This window comes from Saimiri boliviensis, chromosome 13 (genome assembly GCF_048565385.1).
Source record: "Saimiri boliviensis isolate mSaiBol1 chromosome 13, mSaiBol1.pri, whole genome shotgun sequence".
Lineage (NCBI taxonomy): Eukaryota > Metazoa > Chordata > Mammalia > Primates > Cebidae > Saimiri > Saimiri boliviensis.
This window is the reverse complement of record NC_133461.1, coordinates 78,183,536-78,200,896: the sequence shown is the minus strand read 5'-3', so window position 1 is coordinate 78,200,896 and position 17,361 is coordinate 78,183,536. Positions and strand designations below refer to the sequence as shown.

Sequence of the window (17,361 nt, the reverse complement as noted above, 5' to 3'; positions counted from 1 at the left end):
TCTTGGCTCACTGCAACCTCTGCCTCTGCATTCAAGCAATTCTCCTGCCTCAGCCTCCTGAGTAGCTGGAACTACAGGTATGTGCCACAACACCTAGCTAATTTTTCTATTTTTAGTAGAGACAGGGTTTCACCATGTTGGCCAGGATGGTCTTGAACGCCTGACCTCAAGTGATCTGCACACCTCAGCCTCCCAAAGTGCTGGGTTTACAGGTGTGAGCCACCATGCCCGGCCCAAATGTATATTTTTAAAGCTTAAATTCTCTGATTCCTAGGAAAGGGAATTTGCTTTCACCATATTACCCCTTCATCCAGTCACTTCTCCCAAAATACGAACTTTTAGTCTATTTAAGCAGAGAGATTAGCAGCCCCAAATCAAATCGACAGCTGTGGAATTCTCTCAACTACTAATTGGCATCGTAACAGAAATGCTATGTAATACTGATGATTCTCTCATGTTTGGCACTGTCTTTCCTTTTAATTAGGTAAAGAAACATTCTCAGTTATAACCTTCATCTTCCAGGGCCCATTAATCAGCTATTGCTTAAGTTCTTTAAGAACTCATGCTTATCATGGAAATTACATTTTTATGAATGATCCTGGTAACAGAGTCTAAATAATTGAATGTGTAAGTTCCCAATAGTTCCTTTCCCTTTAATGAGCCTCACTAATTCAGTTTAACTGATTAAAAGCTTTGTCCCAGACTTCTCTAGTGTGAAGTTGTAAGCTAGCATAGATTTTTTTAAATAGTACGGTATTAAAACATACAAACTGATGTTTTTGTGTGAATTATGATTCTTTATTCTGACTGGTACCTACAGAAGCAATAGGGAAACCTATCTAGTTCTGTCTTTTTCCATAGAGAAAGCCTGGACTATGTTTCTGGAAGGCCCCACTGTGGGGTGCTGCTTGTTCTGTGGTGTTGCTGTGCGGCGACTGGGAGCAGTGGAGGGCTGCCAGAGACCCTCTGAGATTCTGCCTTGTGCACACACACTGCCTGCAGGGCATGGCATTCTTGAGCCTATAAAGGAAGACTTCCTGGGCCCTGTGATGAGTATCCCCCGCACCCATATCAGCCACTAGCATTTTAAAGATGGTTTTAGTTGGGCACATAAGGACCCAGAAAAAAAGTTTTAAAATTACTTCATGTCATAGTTAATCAGTGAATGACATTAGTTTTTAATCCAAGAGCCTCATTCATGTTTTCTTGGTACTAAAAACTTTTACCAATCTGAATCCTCTTGTCATACTCTGAACACTAACCCCACCCATCCCACTGTCGCCAGATGGAGATCTTAGACTTGCAGGCTTCCAGCGGGATTCTTCAAATGAGCGTCCACACCAGTGCAGCTGGACACAACTGGGAACAGCAGGCTGGTCTTCAACACCTGGCTTCAGAGGCAGGGTAGGACTCGAGGCGCTTGCGCAGGTGGTTGGCAAAATCCACCTGGGTCTGGGACAGGACCTGGTTGATGATGCTCTTGGGCAGCCACCCCTGCAGTAGGAGGTAGGAGAATTTGGCCACCTTGTAGGTGATGGCCCATACAGACCCTTTTACATCCTATCACAAACAGGCTGCCAGGGGCTTGGTCTTCAAGCTCTGTTAATAGGTACAGCCTTTGAATTGGCCGGGTCAGGGGCCACAGGACTGCCTTGCTACCCTGCTGTTGTGACTTTCAGAAGCACAAAGACTGGCCAACATTTCAGGCTGGTCCTCCCAGTTGTGTGACCCTGAACAAGTTATGTCACCTTTTTCATGCTTCAGATTTCTGGACCTAAGTTTCCTTCTTTCCAAAATGATAACTACATACAGAGTTGAACTTTGCTGTAAGACAGAAGAAGGCCCAGCACAGTGGCTCACACCTGTAATCCCAGCACTTTGGAAAACTGAGGTGGGCGGATCACTTGAGGTCAGGAGTTTGAGACAGCCTGGCCAACATAGTGAAACCCTGTCTCTACTAAAAATACAAAAATTAGACAGGTGTGGTGGCACACACCTATAGTCCCAGCTACTCAGGAGGCTGAGACGGGAGAATCACTTGAACCCAGGAGGCAGAAGTTGCAGTGAGCTGAGACCATGTCATTGTTCTCCAGCCTAGGTGACAGAGTGAGACTCCATCTCAAAAAAAAAAAAAAGGCCGGGCGCGGTGCCTGTAATCCCAGCACTTTGGGAGGCCAAGGCAGGCAGATCACAAGGTCAGGAGTTTGAGACCACCCAGGCCAACATAGTGAAACCCCATCTCTACTAAAAATGCAAAATTTAGCCAGCAATGGTGATGCGTGCTTGTAACCCCAGCTTACTCAGGAGGCTGAGACAGGAGAATCGCTTGAACCTGGGAAGTGGAGGTTGTAGCAAGCTGATATTGCGCCACTGCACTCCAGCCTGGACAACAGAGCAAGACTCTGTCTCAAAAAAAAAAAGGAGGGTACCATCACAGGCTTTGGAGATGGTAGAGTAGCAATTAGGCCATCACTCACGGCCCTTCCTTTTCTTACAGCCTGTGATTCTATCAGAATGGAAGAGGATTCTTTGTGCTGCATGGGGGAGGGGAAGAGCCTGTTTTTCTCACTACCACCTGCTCCCCGGAGCCATCTCCCGTGCCCTTCACCTTGAGGTCGATGCTGAGCAGCCACGTGAGTTTGGTCTTGGAGGGACTTCCAGCCAGCGGGTGAAGCACCATACAAGTGGGACCATGTTCCGCCCTGGCAAATGGAGAAGTCAAGTCAGGAGGACAGTTGCAAGTTGAGTTCTCTCTTGCACTGGCCAGTTATGCCAGTACTGTAGATACACGTTTCTAGAGTAACTTGTCTTTTCTAAGTCTCATCAGGGAAGTGCCCCTTGCCAATAGTAATTATTTGGCAGTTGGCACGGTTACCGCCTCATCAGAATAAAACCTGCTTGTAGCTGGAGCGGCCCCTGAGGCTGCTCGTGCCCTTTAGTTGCTGGATTACAGGGAGGTCAGGGAAAGGATTCAGGCTGGTGGCTGGGCTGGGGCCTTGTGAAATTTGGGAGGCCATGGTGTTCTAAGTGGTATGATTTATTTCAATATTTTAGTCAACATTACACCTGTGCCTGAGCATACTCGCTGAACCTCAGCCCTACCCCATGCTTCAGAAAATAATAAAGGTTCCTAAACTTTCTGAGAGGGTCAGGGCAAGTTTAAGTTTTTTTTTGTTTTTTTTTTTTTGAGACGGAGTTTCACTCTTGTTACCCAGGCTGGAGTGCAATGGCGCGATCTCGGCTCACCGCAACCTCCGCCTCCTGGGTTCAGGCAATTCTGCCTCAGCCTCCTGAGTAGCTGGGATTACAGGCATGTACCACCATGCCCAGCTAATTTTTTGTATTTTTAGTAGAGACGGGGTTTCACCATGTTGACCAAGGATGGTCTCAATCTCTTGACCTCATGATCCACCCGCCTCAGCCTCCCAAAGTGCTGGGATTACAGGCTTTAGCCACCGCGCCCGGCCTAGTTTAAGGTTCTTAAACTTTCTGGGAGCTGTCTGGCTGGCCAGGTAGGGCCTATCTTGTCCTTGTCCCCTGCTTTGGTAAATAAGTATCTTCTTTTGCACAAGGAAGCCCTGGTTGGGGATCAAGGGTTGATTTCTTGGAGCGGGGGATGCAGTCCACATGTTTGGGTGCACACCTGCAGGCCTGTGTTGGAAGAGGGGGGTTGGGAGCCTGCCACCCGTATTACCTGATGACACCCTTCTGCTCAGGCATGTTCCCGAAGTCTGTGGCCATGCCAGCCAGCACACAGGTAGAGCCTCGGCGCTTGGCACAGCGCACGCTCACAAAGTCACGGGGCCCCACCAGGCTTCCTGCTGCCTCTGCAGCCAGCTCATGGGTAATGACTGTATCTTTTCCAATCTTCTGCAGGACCTACCAGGCCATGGGGAACCAGAATCACAACTCAGCCCGTGTTGAGCTAAACACCTCCCACACCTAGGGGTCCCCTCTTTGATCCACCGTTTCCACTGGGCTCTCCTGGGCCCCTGCCACCCACACCTGGACTTTGCTTACCTTGATCTCCTTGACACTGGGGTTCCACTCCCCCATGGCCTCCATGCGTTCCACGAGCTCTTCATAGAGCCTCTCCATGGGCTGGTCCACCACGACCTCCAGCCGGAACACCTTTCCCACATCTGGGACCACTTTACTCATCACTTTGTCCCCATTGTCCTGTCAGAGAAAGGAGCCCCAGGAGAGGGTTAGACAAAAATATTCTTGGCTGGGTGCAGTGGCTCACGCCTGTAATCCCAGCATTCTGGGAGACCGAGGCAGGTGGATCACGAGGTCAAGAGTTCAAGATGAGCCTGGCCAAGATGGTGAAACCTTGTTTCTACTAAAACTACAAAAATTAGCCAGGCACGGTGGTGGGCACCTGTAATCCCAGCTACGAATCGCTTGAACCGGGTGGCAAAGGTTGCAGTGAGCCGAGATTGCACCACTGCACTCCAGCCTGGCTGACTTAGACTCCGTCTCAAAAACAAAAAACAAATATATATATATATATCTATTTTAGCCTAGGTCTCATAGATCAGGTGTCCCCAAACTTTTTACACAGGGGGCCAGTTCACTGTCCCTCAGACCGTTGGAGGGCCGCCACATACCGTGCTCCTCTCACTGACCACCAATGAAAGAGGTGCCCCTTCCTCAAGTGTGGCGGGGGGCCGGATAAATGGCATCAGGGGGGCCGCAGTTTGGGGACGCCTGTCATAGATGATACCAAGCAAGGTGGGAAGAGGAACAGCAAAGGAACTTTAAGCTGAGCACGAGGAAGCCTGGAACTGTCCTAAGATAGAGTTGGTAATCATTGTTGCCATGGCCTTGTGCGTCAGCTAACAACTGGAGGAGGTTACCTGCTGTTACTGGGCCCTTTTTTACATTTTTTTCTTGTTTTTTTGAGACAGAGTCTGTTGTTGTCCAGGCTGGAGTGCGTGACAATCGTGCAGTGACATAACCTCAACCTTCTGGGCTCAAGTAATCTTTCTAGTTGAGTCTCCCAAGTAGTTGGGACTACAGGCATACATTTTTATTATTATTTTTTTTAATAGAGATCTCCCTGTGTTGCTCAGGTTGGCCTCAAACTCCTAGGTTCAAGCAGTCCTCCCATCTCAGCCTCCTGGCATGAGCCACTGCGCCCAGCCCCCCTGGACCCTTTGTTTTGGTGGCGAATGATGGTGGTATGGGTAGGTCCAACTGAAAAGACCCTTACTTGACTTCAGAAGCTCGAGGATCCCAAGAGAGAAACCTGGGAGTGGGAAAAGTGGTTTACATCAGCTTAACTAGATATGTGGAATGTTGATGAGATCTTAAAAATTTGTTTTAGTTCAATGCCTCATTCCACACCAGAAGAATGTGGGGCCAGAGAAGGCCAGTGATTGGCTCAGGAACCCTTAGCTAAGAGAGTGCTGGCCTAAGTCCCGGGTTCCTTGACTCCCAGACAAGTAGCCTGGTAACTCCATTACTCTGAGAACTTAGAGAAGGAGAGGTTCTACCTGAACTTGGGTAGTGGGCAGCATGTCAGCTTTTGATGAAGGTAAAGCCACCAAAGTCTCCATGACAGAGCCACCAGCATTAACTGTGAACCTGGTTACTGTCCCCAGTGATGGGGCAGTGCTCAAGCACAGAGAACCCCAGAAGGCTGTGGGCCACTCTGTGTTCTAGTCCAGGCCTGTTGCAGGGTGAGCCCACATCACCCCTGCAAACCCCACCACAAGTGGGCTGACAGCACAAGACAGTGCACTTTGGTGTCGTTAGGAGACCTGACCCAGGGCGATGAGGACTCGTGTGCACTTAGGAGTCCCTCTTGCATGGTCCCTGCCAAGTGGGTCCACAATGCAATCCTATCCTGTAGCTAAGGACACAGGAATAGTGTTTCTCCAACAGGACTCTCCAGGATGCCTTCTATGGGGGAAGAGCATTAATCTGAGAATATATTCTTGGGAGAGTTCTCAAGTTAAAACCACTGGCTGCCCAGTGACTGCTGCGAGACAGAAATTCTGGGAAGAACAGTAGCCCCAGCTGGCCTTGAGGATGGCAGTAGAGCAAGGAGGAACCACAGGCTTCTCCCCGACGCTTACCTGCTGGCTCTCCTTCTTCCAGCCCTCCTGATTGCTTAGGATGCCCAAGGCTTTTTGCATGGCCTCCTCCCCCTGTCGGAGATAAGCCAGCTCCTGGTCACTGTAGAGAGTCTCTTCCAGCCGAGAACCTGGGGTACACAGCCAAAGAGAGACAGAGCTTCCTTCATCTCCCAGCCTCCACCAGCTCTCATCCCTGGAACTCTGTGTCTGCTCTTTCCTCTGAAGAGCCAGAACCAAAGCCATAGGGGCCAGCCTGCTGGTCAAGTTAGACACAGCCACCATAGGTGACCGGAGGGGGATCTGACCTTGAGGAACTCTACCTGGGAATGTTCTATCACAATGAAAGAAGGGCATGAGGGGAGCCAAAGCCACATGCACCACATCACCCTCCCAGGAGCTTCCCTGGGAAGTACCGGGACCCCAGAAGCCTCAGCACTTACCAAGCAGAGAGCTCCGCCGCCGAACCTGGTTAATCCATGCACTAGGAGTGGGGCCCCCCAGGGCCCTCCGGTTCAGCTCCTGGCCGATGGCCATCACAGCCTGTTGCCTCAGCCCTGCAGGGAGGGAAGAACCCTTTTTCTAGGAGCTGGAAAGCCCCTTAGAGATGGACCATTCACCTCCTCATCTTGTCACAAGTGAGGAAATTGGCTTGGAGAGGGAAGTGACTTGCTCAGGAGCACACAGGATTCTAGGAGGGACCTGAACTAGACCCTGGCCCCCAGCTCCCACCACAGTGCTCCAGGGTTCAGAAATCTAACTTCCATCTAGGGTGCCTGGAGACGGGCTGTACCAGAGCCTGCTGGATTTTCTGTCCCTAAAGGGGAAGAAGCTGTGTTCAAACAACCAGAAGAATCCTACTTCAGAAGGAGAATACAACCCCTGAGGTCTGTGTGCTTGCATGCATCTGTGCTTGCATGAAGTCTGTCTGCTTACCTGAGGTCTGTGTGCTTGCATGCATCTGTGCTTGCATGAGGCCATGTGCTTACATGAGTCTGTGTGCTTGCATGTATCTGTGTTTGCATGAGTCTGTGTGCTTGCATGTATATGTGCTTGCATGAGGTCTGTGTGTTTACATGAATCTGTGCTTGCACAAGTCTGTGTACTTGCATGAGTCTGTTTACATGAGGTCTGTGTGCTTGCATGAGTCTGCTTGTATGAAGTCTGTGTTTACGTGAATCTGTATTTGCACAAGTCTGTGCTTGCATGAGTCTGTTTACATGAGGTCTGTGTGCTTGCATGAGTCTGCTTGCATGAAGTCTGTGTGTTTGCATGAGTCTGCGTGCTTACATGAGGTCTGTGTGCTTGCATGACATCTGTTTACATAAGGTCTATGTGTTTCCATGAGGTCTGTGTGTTTCCATGAGGTCTGTGTGCTTGTATGAATCTGTGCATGCATGTGACTGTGTGCTTGCATGTGACTGTGTGCTTGCATGTAACTGTGCTTGCATGTGACTGTGCTTGCATGTAACTTTGTGCTTGCATGCATAATCTGCTCCGTGTGCCCCTGGATTCTGAGCCAGGCAAGTCCTATCCATCTAATGAGGACAACCTCACTGCTGGCTGCAGATCTATGAATGGCTTCCGGCTCTAACAGTAGCTAATTCGATCCAGTGCAATTGGAAAGATTGTGTCTAGATTGACTTGTGTAGCCTTCAGTGGCAGCAGGAGATTGATTCAAATGACCTTGGGTGCTAATCAGCTCTGCAAAAGTGGCCTCTTGTAGCTGGTTCCTGCCTCTTTCTGGCTATTCAGTAGCAACCAGCCTTCCCAGCCCCACCATCTTCTCTCTCTCTCTCTTTTTTTTTTTTTCCAGATGGAGTCTTGCTCTGTTAAGCAGCTGGAATGCAGTGACTTGATCTTGGCTCACTGCAGCCTCCACCTCCTAGGTTCCAGCAGTTCTCCTGCCTCAGTCTCCCAAATAGCTAGGACTGCAAGTGCACGCCACCACGCCCAGCTAATTTTTGTATTTTTAGTATAGATGGGGTTTCACCATGTTGCAAGGATGGTCTCAACCTCTTGACCTCGTGATCCGCCTGCCTTGGCCTCCCAAAGTGCTGGGATTGCAGGCGTGAGCCACCGCACCTGGCCGTCTTCTCCTTACCTGTCTTACTCCCCTGTCTCTCTTCTCCATCTTTTCTTGCCTGTGGGAGTCAAATCTAGTATTTACTCTGCCACTGTGGGCAAGACTTTCTTGGTATCCCTGCTACAAGCCTTGTCCAGCAGTAAAAGAAGGCAAAGTCAGAAATCCTTCAAAAAGATGACCAGGCATGGTGGTGCATGCCTGTAGTCCCAGCTACTCAGGAGGCTGAGGCAGGAGAAGTATTTGAACCAGGAGGCTGTAGTGAGCCAAGACAGCACCACTGAACTCCAACCTGGGTATCAGAGCAGACTCTGCCTCAAAAATAAAACAGGCTGAGCGCTGTGGCTCACACCTAGAATCCCAGCACTTTGGGAGGCAGAATAGGGCTGATCACCTGAGGTCAGGAGTTCAAAGCCAGCCTGGTCAACATGGCAAAACCCTGTCTCTACTAAAAATACAAAAATTATCCAGGCATGGTGGCGTGGACCTGTAATCCCAGCTCCTCAGGAGGCTGAGGCAGGAGATCACTTGAACCCAGGAGGTGGAAGTTGCAGTGAACCAAGATCATGCCACTGTGATCAAGGCTGAGCAATAGAGCAAGACTCCGTCTCAAATAAAACAGGCCAGGCCTGGTGGCTCACACCTGTAATCCCAGCACTTTGGGGGGCCAAGGTGAGAGAATCCCTTGAGCCCAGGAGTTTGAGGCTGCAGTGAGTTGTTATTCCACTGTATTCCAGTCTCTGTGACAGAAACCTTGATTCAAATAAACAAAGAAAAGGTAGAAGAAAAAAAGAACAAAGGAAGAAAAAGGAAGGAAGAAAGGGACAGAAGGAGGGAAGGTAAAAGGAAGAAAGAAAAGGTGAAAAAAAGACTGGAGTTCTAGAGGGGAGACCAGAAATTATAGAACGTGGATGGGATACATCTTATAACCAGCGCACTTCTTCAGAAGGGAAAACTGAGATTCAGACGAAAGAAACTTGCCCAGGTTCACCTAGTAAGAGGCACAACTAGGATCGGAATTGGGTGGCCTGAGCCTCATCTGCTGAGAGCTCTTGGCCAACCCCTCATTGCCTCCTTCCCGCAGTGCTCACCCTTCATGTTGCGCATGTGTCTGTAGGAGCTCCCGGCACACAGCTTGAATGTCGCTAGCAGCATTGTTTCCTGGCAGATGTGGCAGTGGTGGGGCTGCTGCTGCTTTTTCGTCCTTCTGGAGCCCCTCAAGCTTCACCTCTGAGTGCCGCAGCTGCAGCCTGGACCTGGTGTTCTGCGTCTTAAATACCCCCCGCTGAAGGCTGTGCATCATCATCGAGATAAAAACGCCATCACTCAATGTACAAAGGAAGGGGTCAAGGATAGAACGATTGCCTCACACTGCTGCTTTGGCCATTTGTGGGGAGCGCGGGGGGAGGGTGTAGCAGGGAGTAGGGAGGCCAGGGTCAGGCTGGAGAGATGGAGGGGAGAGAAGCAGCGGCCACTGGGATGGGGGCAATTTAGATGAAGGCACACAGTAGTTCTCAGGAGTTTAAAGTGCAGATTTCTAGCCCTTGTCCTCAGAAACTCCAGGCTCAGCTGATCTGGAATTGAGGCTCAGAAACCTGCATTAAAAGAGAAGAAAAGGCCGGGCGCGGTGGCTCAAGCCTGTAATCCCAGCACTTTGGGAGGCCGAGGTGGGTGGATCTCGAGGTCAAGAGATAGAGACCATCCTGGTCAACATGGTGAAACCCCGTCTCTACTAAAAATACAAAAAAATTAGCTGGGCATGGTGGCGCGTGCCTGTAATCCCAGCTACTCGGGAGGCTGAGGCAGGAGAATTGCCTGAACCCAGGAGGCGGAGGTTGCGGTGAGCCGAGATCGCGCCATTGCACTCCAGCCTGGGTAACAAGAGTGAAACTCTGTCTCAAAAAAAAAGAAAATAAATAAATAAGAAGAAAAAACTTCCCTTGGCCAGACGCAGTGGCTTACACCTGTAATCCCAGCCCTTTGGTTGAGGTGGGCAGATCACTTGAGGTCAGGAGTTGAAGACCAGCCTGGCCAACATGGGAAATTCCATCTCTACTAAAAATAAAAAATTAGCCAGGTGTGGTGGTGCACACCTGTAGTCCCAGCTACTCGGGAGGCTGAGGCATAAGAATCACTTGAACCCAGGAGGCAGAGGTTGCAGTGAGCCAAGATCGCACTACTGCATTCCAGCCTGGGCAACAGAGTGAGACTCCGTCTTCACACATACATACATACATACATGCATAAATAACTTCCCAGTGGTTGCAATGCATGTGTTGTGTGTACACACTACACTTTTGAGAACCACCATCTCAGGCGAGTGAACCAGGATGTTTAACAGGCAGTAGAGACCATCTGGCTGTTGTTCTGGGTGAGGACCCTGAAGTCCAGAGAGTGGAATTGACTTGTTCGAGGTTAAACAGCTGGCCAGGGGCAGGGCCAGAACAACAACGCAAGCCTCTGGCCTTCAGGCCATCTGCACAGTTCCTCCTGCAGTCCCCAGGACACCTGGTATGTTCAACTGTCCATTTATTTACTCATCCATTTATAGAAACAACCTTTCCCAAAGCCCTGTTCTGAGTGCGGGTTCCTCTCGGGTCTGTGCTGGAGCAGGAATGACCTCTCACGGCTGAGTTGGGGGTGCAGCCTTATCAGCTTACAGCAGTGAGAAGATGTGGGCCTGGGCCATGCCCGCACCCTTTCTCACGCTTTTCCCCCAGTAGCTTTGGCTGCATGAGCTGGGCTGAGGGTCTTGGTATGTGCAGAAGCTTGGAAAGACAGGGCATTGGGGTGTTCACCCTAGTCTTTGCACTTTGGGGGCCCTGTCAGGCTGAGCAAGGCCCTGGGAGGTCTCTGCATTTCCTGTTCACCCTTACCCAGGCACAGCACGTGCTGGGCTGTGACGGAATCTCTTCCCTTAATGGTGACCTTGAGGCTGCTTTTAAGCCAGATTGATTCACTGGTCAAGAATATTGGGAGTGGAAAGACTTGCATTGGAACTGCCCCTAGCCAGGGCCCTGCTCCCTGTGTGAGGGGGTTCTGTGTCCTCCCACCACCTCAAGGAGGCAGAGGGGAGTCCTAAAAATGGGGAGCAGTACCGGGGCCCCACACACTCTCACTGTCTTCCCCACTCCAGACAGGATGAAAGGGACAGGATCTGCTCAGAGCCAGGCCTGGCACCTGGAGCCCATACAGAACAGGGGAGTTGTCCTCGAGACCCGATTTCCACCTTGGTGAGGCAGTGGGTGGGCTCCTGGAGCCCAGACAACTGGGGAGTTATTCCCCCAACCCCTGATTTCCACCTTGGTGAGGCAGTTGGGAGAATCCTGTGAGCAGAGGCTGCCCAGAGGCACCTGGCCCCTTCCTCAAGTCCTTCTCCTCCAGGAAGGCTTCCTGGACCACCCCTGTCTTCTGGAATGGCTGGTTCCTCCCACCACACCCTTACGGTCAGTATCACTTGAGGGGCTTAGCTCTGGTCCTGATTTGTTGACTTGTTTGTGAGTGTTTGCTTATCTCTTCTGTGGAATTATCTCCCCAAGGCAGGTACTGGGTCCACCTTCCCCCTTAAATGCTGCCCCCTACCCTCAGCATTCAGCTCCATCAGAGACACAGGGGACTTTTGCTCCTTCTCTATTAAATTTTTCTTTTATTTTTAAAAATAGAGATGGGCTCTTGCTATGTTGCCCAGGCTGGTCTTGAACTCCTTGGGTCAAGCCATCCTCCTGCCTCAGTCTCCCAAAGCGAGCCACTGCACCTGGTGTGCTCCTCTATTGAGTGACCAACTGGGAAAGCAGCTAGGGGCGCAAGTACATCCTTAGACTCAGAAACCTGCCTGAAGGCATTGTCTCCAGCCCTTAGAGAGTCCCCAGGAGGACAGAAGGGCCTCTCCTCCTCTGTCAGCCTGTGCCTAGGACCTTTCAGAGAGGAGCTGAAGTGGATGGGCTGGGCTGGGCAGGCCAGGCACCAGCTCCCCCGCCTCCTCTCTCTCATCTGCTGGGGCATGTGCCCCTCCTGCACATGTGTGCCTGCCTCAGCGAGGTCGGGGGGAAGCGGGAGGCGGTTATTATGGGACATGCCATGCAGATGATCCTCAAGGCCCTGCTGCTGCCTTTCTGTGGAGAATTATGGCTATTCGGAGAGGGGAGGAGGTGGGAGGATCGAGCCTATGGCCATGGCTGATGTCAGAGGCTGCCATTGACTCTGGAGGGGGATTGGGAGGTGGTGCTGAGTGACCTCAGCAAGGGCCAAGGCTCTCTTCCTCATTCTTTCCAGGCAGAATGACTTGTTAACTCTTGCCATCCCTCTGAGCAGTAAGGTGGCAAGAGCGGTCTGGGAATTTCCTCTGGTTCTGGACCATCTGTATCTGGCTCTGCTTTTTGATGAGGGCAGCGCTTCCAAGAAAGGAGGCCAGATGGCCACAGCAGACCATGGGGGAGGATATCCTGGGGCCCAGCTCAGGTGGTGTGGGCGTGCCATGCTGGAGAAGAAGCCCCCAGTCGAGGGGAGAGTGCCAGGGCTTTGGAGCAGACAAGGGAATTCCAATCCCTCCCTTCCTCCCTCTCTCCTTCCTTCCTTCCTTCCTCCCTCTCTCCCTTCCTTTCTTCCCTCCCTCCTTCCCCTTCTTCCCTCCCTCCCTCCTTCCTTCCCTCCCTCCCTTACTTCCTTTCCTCCCTTCTTCCCTCCCTGCATTCTTCCCTCCCTCCCTCCCTCCTTTTTTTCTTCCTCCCTTCCTTCCTTCCTTCCTTCCTTCCCTCCTTCCCTCCCTCCCTCCCTCCTTCCCTCCCTCCCTCCTTACTTCCCTCCCTCCCTTCCCTCCCTCCTTTGTTTCTTCTTGCTTTCCTTCCTTCCTTCCATTTATTCAACAGTCCTTTCCAGAATGTCCCTATATGGCTATAAAGCTAGGATGATATGAATTCAACTATATGACTCAGTATGGACAGTCATAGGGCAGATTAGGTGTTTTGGAAGTAGAGATGATGGAACCCCTAATTCTAGTGGGGAGGGAAGGAGGAGTGTTATGGAATTTTTCTGGAAAGTACAATTGGGAGTCAGCTAGGTTTATGGAAGGGCTTGAAAATCGAGAGGTGATGGGGCGAGGGTTTCCAAGGTAGAGCAGTTGGCCAGCAGCTTGGTGGAGGCTCTGAGGGCTGTGAGCTGGCTGTCGGGGGAGCTTGGGCCGTTCCACGTGGCGTGGCTGTGGGGATCCTGGATGTTGGTGGGGTGTGGTGAGAGCTGAAGACTGGAAAGAGGAAGAGGTCAGAGTGTGTAGGGTGGGAATGGGAGGATTCCTCTTCAGGTTCCCAGGAGGCAGAGGCTGAGGTTGGGGAGGGGGATGAGCTTGTCTGGGCTCCAGCTCAGAGAAGGTGCAAGCAGCTCCTACCTATGGCTTTAGTGCCCTGAGAGTGTCAGGCAGAGTTGGGGATGCCTGTGGTTTGTGTTCAAATGACCCCCGAGTCATGCTCCCACCTCTAACTTTATGATTGTTAACAGCTCACTTCTTTCTTTTCTTTCTCTTTTTTTTTTTTTTTTTTTTTTTTTGAGACAGTCTTGCTTTGTCACCCAGGCTGGACTGCAGTAGAGCAATCTTGTTTCACTGCCACCTCCACCTCCCAGGTTCAAGTGATTCTCCTGGCTCAGCCTCCTGAGTAGCTGGGATTACAGACATGCACCACTGTACCTGGCTAATTTTTTGTATGTTTAGTAGAGATGGGGTTTTGCCATGTTGGCCAGGCTTGTCTTGAACTCCTGGCCTCAAGTGATCTGTCCACCACCTCGGCATCCCAAAGTGCTGTTTCTTTAATCTGAACTTCCTTGCCTGTAAAATAGGGATATATGCAGAGCATTGTGGCTCATGCCCATTTTCCCAGCACTTTGGGAGGCTGAGGCAAGCAGATCACTTGAGGTCAGGAGTTTAATACCAGTCTGGCCAACATGGCGATACACCATCTCAACTAAAAATACAAAAATTAGGCCAGGCATTGTGGCTCATGCCTGTAATCCTAGCACTTTGGGAGGCCAAGGCGGGCAGATCACGAGGTCAGGAGATTGAGACCATCCTGGCCAACGTGGTGAAACCCCATCTCTACTAAAAATACGAAAAAAGCCCCATCTCTACTAAAAATACAAAAAAGTTAGCTGGGCGTGGTGGTGTGCGCCGTAGTCCTAGCTACTTGGGAGGCTGAGGCAGGAGAATTGCTTGAACCCAGGAGGCAGAGATTGCAGTGAGCCGAGATCATGCCACTGCACTATAGCCTGGGCGACAGTGCAAGACTTCGTCTCAAAAAAAAAAAAAAAAAAAAAAAAAAAATTTGCCGGGCATGATGGGGCACACCTATAATCCCAGCTACTTGAGAGTCTGAGGCACAAGAATCACTTGAACACAGGAGTTGGAGATTGCAGTAAGACAGGATTGCACCACTGCCTTCTAGCCTGGGAAATAAGTGAGACTTCATCTCAAAAAAAAAAAAAAAAAAAAAGGGATATGCTTTTTATTTTTCGTAGAGATGGGGTCTTGTTGTGTTGCCCAAGCTGGTCTCTGTGACCTTCCACCTCAACCTCATCTCAATCTGTTGAGATTACAGGTGTGAACCACCACACGTGATTTTTCTTTCTTTTTTTTTTCTTAATCCTCTCAGGTTAGTTCTAAGGTTTAAATGAGGTAACAAATACATCAATAGCTCACAAGATAAAGTCCAGAATTCTTAGCACAATTCCAATCTGACCATCCTAGTACTCACCTGGATTCTTTCCAGCAGCGCTCAGCTTCCCCTATGGCACATGCTGCCATCCCGTCTGTCTGGTGCATACCTTCTTCACTCCAGGGATGCTCGCAGTGCAGTCTCCCCTCTAGGCTGTCCTCTGTGCCCCTCCTCACCCTACTCTTTAATTAGAATTCAATATTTTGGCCAGGCACGGTGGATCATGCCTGTAATCCCAGCACTTTGGGAGGTCAAGGCGAGTGGATCACCTGAGGTCAGGAGTTCAAGACCAGCCTGACCAATGTGGCGAAACCTCATCTCTACTGAAAATATAAAAATTAGCTGGGTGTGGTGGCAAATCCCTGTAATCCCAGCTACTCAGGAGGCTGAGACAGGAGACTTACTTTAACTTGGGAGACAGAAGTTTCAGTGAGCCAAGATAGGGCCACAGCATTGCAGCCTGGGCAACAGAGCAAGATTCCATCTCAAAAAAAAAAAAAAAAAAAAAATCCAATATTTTACTTTTTGGCCCCATCTTGATCATGTTTATCACAGCATCAATAAGATTCTTGTCAATTTCTCCTTGTTTTACATCTTTTCTTTTCTTTCTTTTTTTTTTTTTTTGAGACAGAGTTTTTTGCTCTTGTTACCCAGGCTGGAGTGCAATGGCGCGATCTTGGCTCACCGCAACCTCCGCCTCCTGGGTTCAGGCAATTCTCCTGCCTCAACCTCCTGAGTAGCTGGGATTACAAGCACGCGCCACCATGCCCAGCTAATTTTTTGTATTTTTAGTAGAGACGGGGTTTCACCATGTTGACCAGGATGGTCTCGATCTCTTGACCTTGTGATCCACCCGCCTCGGCCTCCCAAAGTGCTGGGATTACAGGCTTGAGCCACTGCGCCCGGCTTTCTTTTTTTTTTTTTTTTAGATGGAGTCTCGCTCTGTCACCCAGGCTGGAGTGCAATCGCACCATCTCAGCTCACTGCCATCTCTGCCTCCCAGGTTCAAGGGATTCTCCTGCCTCAGCCTCCTGAGCAGCTGGGATTGTAGGCACACACCACCACACTTGGCTAAGTTTTGTATTTTTACTTTCACCATGTTGGCCAGACTTGTCTTGAACTCCTGACCTCAGATGATCTACCTGCCTTGGCCTCCCAAAGTGCTGGGATTACAGGCGTCAGACACCACACCCGACCTTTTTTTTTTTTTTTTTTTTTTTTTTTTTTGAGACAAGGTTTTGCTCTGTTGCCTTGGCGGGAGCACAGTAGTGTAATCCCAGTTCACTGTAGCCTCCTCAGTCTCCCAGGTTCAAGGGATCATCCCACCTCAGTTTCCCGGGTAGCTGAGACTATAGGTGTGCACCTCCATGCCCAGGTAATTTTCTTATTTATATTTTGTAGAGGCAGGATCTCACTATGTTGCCCTGGCTGATCTTGAACTTCTGGGCTCAAGCAATTCTCTTGCCTCAGCCTCCCAAAGTGCTGGGATTACAGGCATGAGCCACCGGGCCTTGCCTGCTTAACTTTTTAAAATCTCCTGTCTTTCTCTGTGACAAGTGGGGCTAAGGCCGGGCGCAGTGGGTCACACCTTGTAATCCCAGCACTTTAGGAGGCCAAGTGATCATGAGGTTGGCAGATCGAGACCATCCTGGCCAACATAGTGAAACCCTGTCTCTACTAAAATATAAAAAATTTGCAGGGTGTGGTGGTGGGCGCCTGTTGTCCCAGCTACTCTGGAGGCTGAGGCAGGAGAATCACTTGAACCCAGGAGGCAGAGGTTGCATGAGCCAAGATCATGCCACTGCACTCCAGCCTGGCAACAGAGTGAGACTCTGTCAAAAACAACAACAAAAAAAGAAAAGGGGGGCTAATAGTTGCATCTCATAGCATATGCCTGGCTGCCATCTAGCAGTCTCTCAATAAATTTTAGGGTGATGGATGCTTACTTAACTTTAAATTCTGTTGGAGTCCCTTGTTTCCCCACTGACCCACCATTTCAAGCATGCAAGCCAGACTTTCGATTTCCTTTCACAGGAATTTTGGCAGAGAACATAGAGCTTTTGGTTTTTTTGTAATCACCTAAACCTGAAGAACAAACTGAATTTAACTTTCACAATATTTTTTTTTTTTTTGAGACGGAGTTTCGCTCTTGTTACCCAGGCTGGAGTGCAATGGCGCGATCTCGGCTCACTGCAACCTCCGCCTCCCGGGTTCAGGCAATTCTCCTGCCTCAGCCTCCTGAGTAGCTGGGATTACAGGCACCCGCCACCACGCCCAGCTAATTTTTTGTATTTTTAGTAGAGATGGGGTTTCACCGTGTTGACCAGGATGGTCTCGATCTCTCGACCTCGTGATCCACCCGCCTCGGCCTCCCAAAGTGCTGGGATTACAGGCTTGAGCCACCACACCCGGCCAACTTTCACAATATTTAATTTGACCTATGCACCATTTTAAGAACATTTTGAATTCGTTGCCACTGAGACCTATAGGGACAGAAAAT

The 17,361-nt window shown here is 50.2% G+C and overlaps 2 protein-coding genes across 2 annotated transcripts in view; one reads left to right on the top strand and one right to left on the bottom strand.

Moving 5' to 3' along the window:
• ASH2L (ASH2 like, histone lysine methyltransferase complex subunit) overlaps positions 1–9,021 on the top strand; it is a 49,692-nt gene extending 40,671 nt beyond the window's left edge. Inside the window, exon 18 of the mRNA XM_074383869.1 lies at positions 2,498–9,021. The gene's annotated coding sequence lies outside the window, so the exon portion shown is untranslated. The remainder of the gene's footprint in view (positions 1–2,497) is intronic.
• STAR (steroidogenic acute regulatory protein) lies at positions 309–9,766 on the bottom strand. The gene is made up of 7 exons (XM_010348707.2): positions 9,255–9,766; positions 6,524–6,637; positions 6,084–6,211; positions 4,021–4,179; positions 3,695–3,879; positions 2,609–2,702; positions 309–1,494 (listed from the first exon to the last, which is right to left on the bottom strand). The coding sequence occupies exons 1-7, from the start codon at positions 9,316–9,318 to the stop codon at positions 1,381–1,383; spliced, it is 858 nt and encodes a 285-aa protein (XP_010347009.1). The 5' UTR covers positions 9,319–9,766; the 3' UTR covers positions 309–1,380.
• Positions 9,767–17,361: the final 7,595 nt, after the last annotated feature.